General features: G+C 41.0%; 1 protein-coding gene, 2 non-coding genes and 1 pseudogene across 4 annotated transcripts; 1 reads left to right on the top strand and 3 right to left on the bottom strand.

Annotated features, from left to right (window-relative positions):
• Window positions 1-142: 142 nt before the first annotated feature.
• On the bottom strand, window positions 143-8,878 carry LOC111982468 (intraflagellar transport protein 56). Of its 2 annotated transcripts, XM_024014037.2 has the most exons (18): window positions 8,334-8,874; window positions 7,842-7,988; window positions 7,508-7,600; window positions 6,345-6,459; window positions 6,201-6,250; window positions 3,909-4,054; window positions 3,274-3,445; window positions 3,051-3,125; window positions 2,863-2,965; window positions 2,707-2,762; window positions 2,541-2,594; window positions 2,297-2,360; window positions 2,077-2,165; window positions 1,799-1,882; window positions 1,629-1,698; window positions 1,358-1,464; window positions 1,050-1,183; window positions 143-745 (listed from the first exon to the last, which is right to left on the bottom strand). In XM_024014037.2, the coding sequence occupies exons 1-18, from the start codon at window positions 8,334-8,336 to the stop codon at window positions 631-633; spliced, it is 1,677 nt and encodes a 558-aa protein (XP_023869805.1). In that variant the 5' UTR covers window positions 8,337-8,874; the 3' UTR covers window positions 143-630. The 2 variants fall into 2 exon arrangements, 1 of the variants encoding a protein (XP_023869805.1); XR_002879755.2 differs by lacking the exons at window positions 143-745; window positions 1,050-1,183; window positions 1,358-1,464; window positions 1,629-1,698; window positions 1,799-1,882 and having other exon boundaries at window positions 2,297-2,407; window positions 8,334-8,878.
• On the top strand, window positions 8,844-8,916 carry trnar-ccu (transfer RNA arginine (anticodon CCU)). Its single transcript has one exon. It is a non-coding gene; the product is annotated as a tRNA-Arg (tRNA).
• An 816-nt stretch (window positions 8,917-9,732) lies between these two features.
• The window catches only part of LOC111982428 (small ribosomal subunit protein uS2-like), a 3,676-nt pseudogene continuing 2,676 nt past the window's right edge, over window positions 9,733-10,732 (bottom strand).
• Window positions 9,976-10,094, bottom strand: LOC111982487 (small nucleolar RNA SNORA26). The gene has a single exon (XR_002879761.1). It is a non-coding gene; the product is annotated as a small nucleolar RNA SNORA26 (small nucleolar RNA).

The raw sequence follows: 10,732 nt of genomic DNA, 5'->3' as shown, positions 1-10,732 counted from the left end.
AGTTGGGTGACTCTGTGAGTTACSGTTATGGGCACTGATGACGCAACACAAGCAAACATTGGTGGACACCTGTTGAAATGGAGGGGTTTTGTGTTAAATTATTTTGTAGAGACACTGCTTCCTTTAATTTAGATGAGTAATACGTTTATTAGCAATTGGGTATTTTGGACTTCAAAAGACAGTACATGTACTATTTCATTCAAATGTATGCCTATTTGTGTCAGTTTGCACACAATAAAAAAACTACGTCTTGACAGAAATAGTGAATGTTGATAGAACAAACAATAGAGAGAAAAGGGTCAACAACTCTTTATAAAGAGAATACTGTTTAATACTTGTATCAGCATCATTTGAGTAATACAAAATACACATTTCAATACAATTGATTGGCGAGATTGTACAGAATTATATACATTGCAAATAAAACATGTATTACATGATATAAATACTGTGACACATGTACAATAAAGCGCATCAATACACATTGTGCATGACTCATGAGAACATGTTATTTTATAGATTTTCACTAGTAAAAAGTGTCTGATAAAAAATGCACATGTAAACCACATATATAATGTAATAACAACATGTAGTAAGTGTATTATGCGAGTTAAGCACGTTAAGACATTGTTATGTCAGAGGAACCCTGTTGTCTTTGGCCCATTTCCTCAGAGCTCTGATAATGTACTCAACCTGGGGGTTCTGTGTGCTCCTCAACAGGGGCAGCACCTCCTTCAGGGTTTCCCTGTGGAACCACAGACAATGGTTATTAGTGATGGGAAGTTAGGAACATGTCATATTGTACAATGGCAATTTTTTCATAACATTACCATAACGGTTGTTTATAAAGTTAAAATTAAAGTGCCTGAATCACAAAAGTCACACTTTACCGTGCAATGCAAATTACTCAAGGTACAAAAATKATGTGCCAAAACATCTCTGTGGAGGACATGATTTTCATATTTGATGTGTTGGTGACAAATCTTTAACACAGACAAGTGTTGGTATCAAAATTGGACTTAAGACTAAGAAACTTAGCCAATACTTACTTTGGCTCTCTGCCTGCCAGTATGAGCTGGAAGATTCCGACACAGGCCCCTCTCTTGCCCTCCCAGTAGTTGGAGTCGGGATCCAGTTTCTCCAGAGTATCGAACGCTTTGGCTGCCCAGTAGAACTGACCCATCTGAAAGCACAGACAGAGCAACATTTAATTGCAATGAATATTGAGACAGCTTGGCCTTTGCTAATCTCCTCCCCAGTCTATTGTGGAGGAAGTCTGGTGCGGGAGATTAAGCCATTGCGGACTTGTGGTTAGCCTGGAAACTAAGTTAGTAGAGAGAATAGTAGTGAGCCTCACCTTATAGCAGTCGTTGGCAATGAGTTGTAGGAGGCTGAAGGAGTCTGGCGAAGCCCCCATCTTCAGATACAGCTCCCAGGCTAGCCGGCCTTTCTGGTTCATGATGTCTGAGCGAGAGGAGAGACAACACTATTTAGATAATATATTTATTCAAATGAATTCGTCATATATTTCATTTTTTAGATCATGCATGTAGATATCGTATTGATGTAAAAGGTATTGAAATTGTATTGACGACAAATGGAAAATGTATTTCAGACTGGATACATACAGCAGCGAGTCAGCCAGCTCAGGTATACATAGTCAGTCTTAATCTTCTCACCCTGGATCAGCAGAAATATCTGAGTCCAATATAAAATAATGTTACAACATGAACTTTGAACTGATTCAATACACTACTCATGCAAGCAGAAATCCTTTTTCTATGTTGACAGGATGTACCTCCTCTGCTTCTTTGTAGTTGCCCAAGGCAGCTTTGGCCTGGGCATAGTTGAAATTGAACATATCCTCGGTATAGAAGTAACTCTGTTAATGACAAACCAAAAATAAACAAACAGAAATAATGCTCACCTCCTTTCCCCAAGTATACATGTTAATTCCACACTAATCCATAAATATGTCAAGCACTCAAATGCAAAGGAAAAGAAAATGATTATGTGTGTGCAAACATGCCTATGTGGTGTACTGTCCTAGTGGTACATGCTTTGGGCCATGCAAACCTTGACTGAGTTGAGGTAGATGAGAACGTCTTCAAACTGCCTCAGAAGGAAGAAACAGGAAGCCATACACTGTCTTCCAGGTATCGTGTCTGAGGAGAGCGAGATACAGACAGTGAGACAAAGATGCACATGCTCACTCACACGCAGACATACACACACACATACATGCTAACTCCTAGCTTCTTGGTTGAATCGCTTTGGATTCATACATTCACATTACCGCATTCGCTGGCTGAGCCTCCGACCAGCTGGAAGAACTGTTGAGCGATCTTCAGGTGATCCCTCTGCAGCAGAGATACAGGCAGGGACGAGGAGGAGGGAATAGAGACTGCTAGTCAGTCAGTCAGATTTCATATCAGTGATGWTCTACTAAACCAGGTTYATAAGACATTCCTAATCTACTCAGACATTTCTACTGTGTGGTCCTAGGGGGTTTTCGGGTAGTTTGTCAAACACTTACTCACCGATCCAATTTCTTGACCCAAAGCAGCATTCACCACTCCTTTCAAAATGTACTCCTTAAATAAATAGATTGTGTTAAGACACTGCATGTATGCTATTAAGGCTTTAGTCTTTAAACAACGAGACTTCCTCAGCTTATGACACCTGATCATGTGAAACGATTACTACCTGTGGTGTGGTTGGCTCCAAGTCTTTTATGAGGGTGTAAGCCTCTTGAACATCATCTGAAACATAAAGATGCACATTACTGATGACAAAATAGCCATTCAACTTTTCAATGTTAGGATTAGGATTCAAAGACAACCACCAGTGGCTAAGGCCCACCTTGTCTGAGGTAGTAGATGACCAGGTTCAACCGAGCCTCAGAGATGACATCAATCAACGGGGGCAGCACCTGCAACGCCCCCTCCCCACCACGAAACACCACCTGGGGTGATAGAGGTCAAAGGTTATAGAGCATGGGGTCACTGTCATGCAAACAGTCACACAACAGAGGTGGTGGAACGGCTTACCAGGTTATGCCGGATAAGCTCCTTAGCAAACTCAAAGGAGCARGAGGAGATGTCTATGAGGTTCTTTAACTCAGCCTGAGAGAGAAAAGAACAAATTGAACCACATTATTTATTGCTGTAACGTGACAAGTGTAGGCATAAACATCGACTGTGGATGTCAGGCAAACGYGTGTAGATGCACGGCAGTCTGTTTTGACCGTCGACACATACGGAGTTGCTTTACCTCGGCTGCCTTGCCGTTGTACAGCCTGAAGTGGTTGCAGGCCTTGAGGTTGAGAGCGATGGTGGATTCAGGAATACTCTGCAGATACACAGCCAACACCTCTTGGGAAACATCATAGTAGTCCAACTTGTAGTAGCACAGCGCTACGTACACGTTAAGAGCCAGGAAATCTCTGGGGTTAAAAGAAAAATCAATAAGTATGGTAAAACATCCAATAGCTAGTCCCATAGCTCACACTGCGTTCTTGAATAGAAGTCCTTGTGCATCTTTCTCTCTTGCTTTTTGACTGCACCGTCTAATATAATGCACCTTTCTCCACTTTCTCCAATGCATCTTCCTCCACTGCAAAATAACTATAGCCTCCCTCCATCTTCTTGTCTCGGTCTCAACACAAGGAAATGTGTCCTTCCAATTTTCTAATACTTCATCCTAAATRTATGGCTTATAGTATGTTTACTGTATATAGWTATAAGAATTTAYAGTAAAATTGACACTGACTCATTCAGACAATCCACAATACCCATTRGTACTAGTGGGACCACTGTAATCTGGCATATGAGGGATTTGTGGGACTATGCTCTTGCCTATCAGTGATTTTGATGARGGGACATGGGAGAATGGCCCAGYATAAGTACCTATTCTGTAGCAGGATGCGTTTGTAGATGTCGATGGCCTCCTGGTAGTGTGATCTCATGTAGTGGATGGAGGCCAGGCTCAGCTGGTCCTCAGTCACATCCTCCAGGTTCTGGTGGAAACCCATCAGCTTCTTCTCATCGTTGAACTGGGAACAGAGAGGAAAGGCATGGTTGGTTTGTCTATTGGTTTATTATTACACAAGTAGGTGTGCACCTACAGTAGCATTACAAAGAAAGGAAAAAGGTACACTAAACAAAAATATAAACATGTAAAGTGTTGGTCCCATGTTTCATGAGCTGAAATAAAAGATCCCAGAAATGTTCCATATGCACAAATAGCTTATTTCACTCACTCAAATTGTGTGTACAAATTTGTTTACATCACTGTTGGTGAGCATTTCTCCTTTGCCAACACAATCCATCCACCTGACAGGTGTGGTATATCAAAAAGCTGATTAAACAGCATGATCMTTACACAAGTGCACCTTGTGCTGGGGACAATAAAAGTACACTCTGAAATGTGCAGTTTTGTCACACAACACAATGMCACAGATGTCTAAARTGTTTGAGGGAGCTTGTAATTGGCGAGCCGTTGCCAGAGAATTGAATGTTAATTTCTCTACCATAAGCCGCCTCCAATATAATTTTWGAGAATTTGACCGTATGTCCAACCGGTCTCACAACCGTTGTGTGGGCGAGTGGTTTGCTGATGTCAATGTTGTGAATAGAGTGCTCCATGGTGGCGGTGGAGTTATGGTATGGGCAGGCATAAGCTACGGACAATGAACACAATTGCATTTTATCGATGGCAATTTTAATGCACAGAGATAATGTGACGAGATCCTGAGACCCATTGTTGTGCCATTCATCCGCCACCATCACCTCATGTTTCATCATGATAATGCATTGACCTATGTCACAAGGATCTGTACACAATTCCTGGAAGCTGAAAATGTCCCAGTTCTTCCATGGCCTGTATACTCACCAGATATGTCACCCAATGAGCATGTTTGTGATGCTCTGGATCGACATGTACGACAGCGTGTTCCAGTTCGCTCCCTTATCAACAACTTCGCACAGCCATTGAAGAGGAGTGGGACAACATTCCACAGGACACAATCAACAGCCTGATCAACTCTACGCGAAGGAGATGTGTCGCGCGCTGCATGAGGCAAATGGTGGTCACACCAGATACTGACTGGTTTTCTGATCAACGCCCCTACCTTTTTTAAGGTATCTGTAACCAGCAGATGCATTTCTGTATTCCCAGTTATGTTAAGGCCAAATTAATTTATTTCAATTGACTGATTTCCTTATATGAACTGTAACTCAGTAAAATCTTTGAAATTGTTGCATGTTGCGTTTATATTTTTGTTCAGTATAAGTACTGACACTTGGGAATTGTGTAAAACATGATTTTATGCAACTGTTAGAGCTGAGCAATTCATCGAAATGTCGGTTATTTTTCCGTCTTTAAACAACGAATTGACCGATGTTGGTTCAATTATTTGAATTCCATTTTGTGCTCAATGCGCAGTTTCTCCAGAGATAAATGAAATCAAGCCCAGACTGTACGATGTAGTAAGGGGTTGTAGTTTCCAAAAGGCCAATATTCTACATAATTACCACATTTTCTGTGCTAAACTAACTACAATGACCATTATCCATTGCGTGYCTACTTGTCCGGTCTGAGACGGAGAGAAGAGACAGAAGAACATGTGATCGAGAGGGATAGARAGCAGTTGCTCCGGGACGTATCTCTACCTGAAAATACATGATCTATGATTGATAATTGGTATTCAGCAGTCATAAAAGTATGCCTTATTTACTTTGAAGAACTACTAAAATAGTTTTGTCAGACAGCATAGGTAGCAGCTCTATAGTGATGAGACGATGACTTGGAATGAAATAATAAACTCATCAAATAGGCTTAAAACAAATGTAATATACMCAACAACTGAAATATTTGATTAAAGTAATGTGAATAAATGATGGTTAATAAGTGATAAACAGTCATGGGCAGTCACTATCTTCATGGGACTTACACTAATTGTTTTATTCTGTGTTCTTACAGCATTAAAACTCACATAATGAATAGTGCTTTTAATGTCTAGGAAAAAAAGTGTTGAAATCGAAAACCGTTATTATTTTTGAAATAATGTAACTGAAACTGAACCGACCTAAAAAGCTCTAAATCGCTCAGCACAAGCAACTGTACAGAAGCAAAAAAGAAAGAACGATGAGAAATACTCATTAACATATTAAAGAATTGAGAAAGGGAACAGTTCTGACCTTATGAGCCAAGTGGAAGAGCAGGCGATTCTGAAGTGCACACTTTGGAGCTACAGGAAGAAAAAAAACAGAGGGAATACCTTATCAACTAGGGCAAGAAACAGTAGGATGAAAAACGAMAAAACATTTTTGCTTAATACTCACCCTTGTTTGCAGCCTCCTCTGCCTCTCTGTAGAGCCCCAGGAAAAACTGAGTGCAGGCCAGATACACCCACACCTCCCCTGGTTCTTCTAACCTGAGTGTCAAGGCCCTGTACTCCTGTCATTGAAATAAATAGACTACCATTCAAAAGTTTGGGGTCACTTAGAAATGTACTTGTTTTTGAAAGAAAAACAATTTTTTTGTCCATTAAATAACATCAAATTGATCAGAAATAGGGTGTAGACATTGTTAATGTTGTAAATGACTATTGTAGCTGGAAACAGCTGATTTTTAATGGAATATCTACATAGGCGTACAGAGACCCATTACCAGCAACCATCACTCCTGTGTTCCAATGGCACATTGTGTTAGCTTATCCAAGTTTAAGATTTTGAAAGGCTAATTGATCATTAGAAAACCCTTTTGCAATTATGTTAGCACAGCTGAAAACKGTTTTTCTGATTTAAAGAATCAATAAAACTGGCCTTAGACTAGTTAGTTAAGTATCTGAAGCATGAGCTGGAGCATGAAACAAAGAACTTTCTTCTGAAACTCGTCACTCTATTCTTGTTCTGAGAAATGAAGGCTATTCCATGTGAGAAATTGCCAAGAAACTGAAGATCTCGTACAACGCTGTGTACTACTTCCTTCACAGAACAGCAAAAACTGTCTCTAACCAGAATAGAAAGAGGAGTGGGATGGCCCCGGTGCACAACTGAGCAAGAGGACAGTGAAGAGGCAACTCCGGGATGCTGGCCTTCTAGGCAAAGTTGCAAAGAAAAAGCCATATCTCAGACTGGCCAATAAAAATAAATATTAAAATGGGCAAAAGAACACAGACACTGGACAGAGGAACTCTGCCTAGAAGGCCAGCATCCTGGAGTCGCCTCTTCACTGTTGACGTTGAGACTGGTGTTTTGCGGGTACTATTTAATGACGCTGTCAGTTGAGGACTTGTGAGGCGTCTGTTTCTCAAACTAGACACTCTAATGTACTTGTCCTCTTGCTGTATTTCTGATCAATTTGMTGTTATTTCAATGGACAGAAAATTCTTTAAAAAAAAGACATTTCTAAGTGAACCCAAACTTTTGAACRGTAGTGTGTGTCATATTGTAAAAAATGCTTTTTTTCAGACAAGAATGAATTTGACTGAACACACACCTACCTCCATTGCTCTCTTGTAATCACCCAAGTGAAAGGCACAGTAGCCAATCCAAAGGTCTGCATGCTCCTCTTTTTCTCCAACATCTCGCTGAAACTGAAAGACAAAGCAACACATCAACAGTAGGACTCAGTGCTCTCACTCACACCTATGCAACTGTAATAAGGAAACAGAAAGACCTTATAGACAGTGCAATATCAAGAATGAGGAAGGAGAATGTTGAGGACACAGGACTTTCACAGATCACATATCTTCTGTCACATTTATTACAGAGTTGCTCATCATTCATTTGCTGATTGCACATGACAGATAGCTACATGAGTTCCTATCTGGCTACCTCTAACAGAGTTTGTGCCCCAAGGTAGTCTCTCTGGTTGAGGTATTCCTCCAGGCGAGGGCTCTTCTTGGCTTTGTTTTTCTTCTTCTTCTCACTGACGCTAGCTGCAGAATCTCCACCTACTGCTGGCTTCACCCGAGACAGAATCTGGATGGATGTGACAAGGAAGAGAATCCTTATTGTGGACATGACAGCTGGCAATTTGTTTACTAAAGCGGGATTCAAACAATATTTGCATATTTGGTAAAATAGAGTCATGTTTTAATGGATATCGTGTAGCTATCGCAGTTATCCTCTGTTAAACTAGCTAACTGCCATTACTTTAAAATGAACCTCGTCACATATCACAGATAGGTGAAATAGACTTTGGTTTGGTAGCTGGCAAGCGACAATGATTAATCTAGAAAGCTAACTAGCTAACGTTAACTACATAGCAGGACTTTTAGCTAACCAACAAGTTACGCAACTAGTAGGCTAACTTGTAAGACTTACCATGACCGCACAGCAGTTACTCTTGCATAATGTCACTCTTCAGTATGGAGAAATTGAATATAGCTAGATAACACTAACGTAAATTAGCTACACMTTAACTAACGTTATTACTATTATAACTTTTCTTGCTAGAATTAGCTTGCGTTTGCTGTCTGACTATCTAGCTAACAGTGAACCAACAGATACGAAAACAAAAGAYACCTCTTCGCTGTCTAAAATTGTAATCAAAGAATAGCATGAATAAGGTGAACGAAGAGCATCAAACTAGCTAACGTTAGCCACTAGCTAATGGATCATCTGACTGTGATTTCCTTGCCATGTGAGGATTACGCTTGTGTTGCCTAGCAACGTCGTTCATCCTCTTTTTCACTTCAGGATCACATGTCGAAATGCAAATTGAACTCTGGATTTAGCCCCGTTGTCGTGCATGTTTGATAATAACATTACCAYAAAATAAAAAGTGCCACAAATAGCATTGAAATACAGTGGTTTTGTTATGTCTTCAGAACAGCCCCAGTGGCCTAATGGATAAGGCACTGGCCTCCTAAGCCAGGGATTGTGGGTTCGAGTCCCATCTGGGGTGATAATATTTTCACCCAGAAACTGCTTTGACCATCACTTTCATTGGGTGGGCATTATAACGTGGATTTAGTCTTGCTAAATGCGCGCGTGCCTAACAAGTGCACATAGATTCTGTTCATGTCATTTAAATGTAGCCAATTTGGTGTCACACTTTGCCCCCACCCGATTTAAATTAATTGCTTTTAAAGGGTCATGATTAGTTGATTGGAGTCAGGTGTGTTAGCTGGGGCAAAAGTGTGACCCCAATCAGGCCCAGAGGACTTGAGTTGCCCAGGCCTGCTATATATAGATATATATAATGCATGATCCATAATCTAGCCACCCCAATTAAACATTTTTATGGACATGAGGCCAAATAGGATAAAATCTGTCAAGAACTTCCTACAATCAACCTGTGATGTGAATTTGTGCAGAACAGGTTGCAACCTGTGATGTGAATTTGTGCAAACAGGAGTCAACTGTCTGTTATTCATCTTCATAGCTAGAATCCCTAATTGAAACAATAAGCGTTGTAATAGTTGAAATAAGCTCATTAGCCATTTATAAATTATATTCTTCAAGAAACAAAATGGGTATTTACCATTCAATGCAACAACTAATGATTCTATCTTTATATATCAATTTTATACTGAACAGTCTATATAACATTTGTATGGATTTCTGATTTATGTGTTTACATTGTGACTCCGTGGTTGAGTGTTGAAGGCCAAGCTGAAGACACCACAAGAGTAGAAGACAGAATTCTATGTCAATGCAAAATACCCAATATAATAAATCCATGTATTTGTAATCGACCTCACCACAAGAAAAACACAAGTTTAAAAACAATAAGCCAAGTTTATTGACGTCACCGTTTACAGCACAGCTTTTGACTCGAGTAATTGACACCACTTAAGACCAATCAGCGGATGCACCACCCCACTCGGTAGCCTGGGCAGTGGGGGCAGCGGACCAATCCTCTGTGGCAGGCTGGGCACTCCAATCCTCTGTAGGAATACAATCATGTGTGTGTGAGAATACAATCAAACCACTTATTGTAGACATTTCCAGTCAAGAAAAATTGTGTTTCTCCCGACAGGATCCGCAGTGAGGATTTGATGCTTCACTACAGGTTTATGAGAGAACTACTCTACCCCTCTGTGTTGGTCATATAGGACATTTTAAGTCCTAGATGGGCAAAAAAGGGGCAATACTAATTTACTTTCMGTAGAACTTACCAGCAAAGCCTTCAGCTGCAGCTGGGGCCTTGGAAGGAGCAGCGGCTGAAAAGGAGAATTAAACAAAGCTTGAGTCAAATTTATTCCGGGAGCCATTTTGTTTTGTGATTGTCAAAATGTGCTACTCCATCCACCTTTKCATTTGTGGCCTCCACTCCTGTGTATTCATCGCTTACCCTCGGTGAAGCTCTTACCCTCAATGCCAGCAGGGAACTGCTGGATGGGCACAGAGGGCACTGCCACTCCCTCGGACCAGTCGGCCACCTCGGGCTGGGCGAAGTCGGCCGTGGGGGCGGTCCACTCGCCCTGGAACTCCTCCTTGCCAACAGCCTTCTCGGCCGCGGCCTGCTCCTCCTTCTCAATCTGGAACGGGACAAAGAGGTTAMAAATTAGGGATGTGACGTCACAATTTGAGTGAGAGCTCAGGTAAGCAGGCACCACAGGTATATGGATTCTTAGCGCAAGCATACAACACCACATCAGAAGCATATTTTGCTTCAAGTTATTCCATCACTGATTGAGATGAGTCAGTTACGGTTTCAGACTGCCATCTCACCCACAGTGATGGTTTTACTATTCCCTTCCAACGACAACTCACCC

Source organism: Salvelinus sp. IW2-2015, linkage group LG21 (genome assembly GCF_002910315.2).
Source record: "Salvelinus sp. IW2-2015 linkage group LG21, ASM291031v2, whole genome shotgun sequence".
Classification (NCBI taxonomy): Eukaryota; Metazoa; Chordata; class Actinopteri; order Salmoniformes; family Salmonidae; genus Salvelinus; species Salvelinus sp. IW2-2015.
Note: the sequence above shows the minus strand (reverse complement) of the source record. Positions and strands in the feature narration are given on the sequence as shown.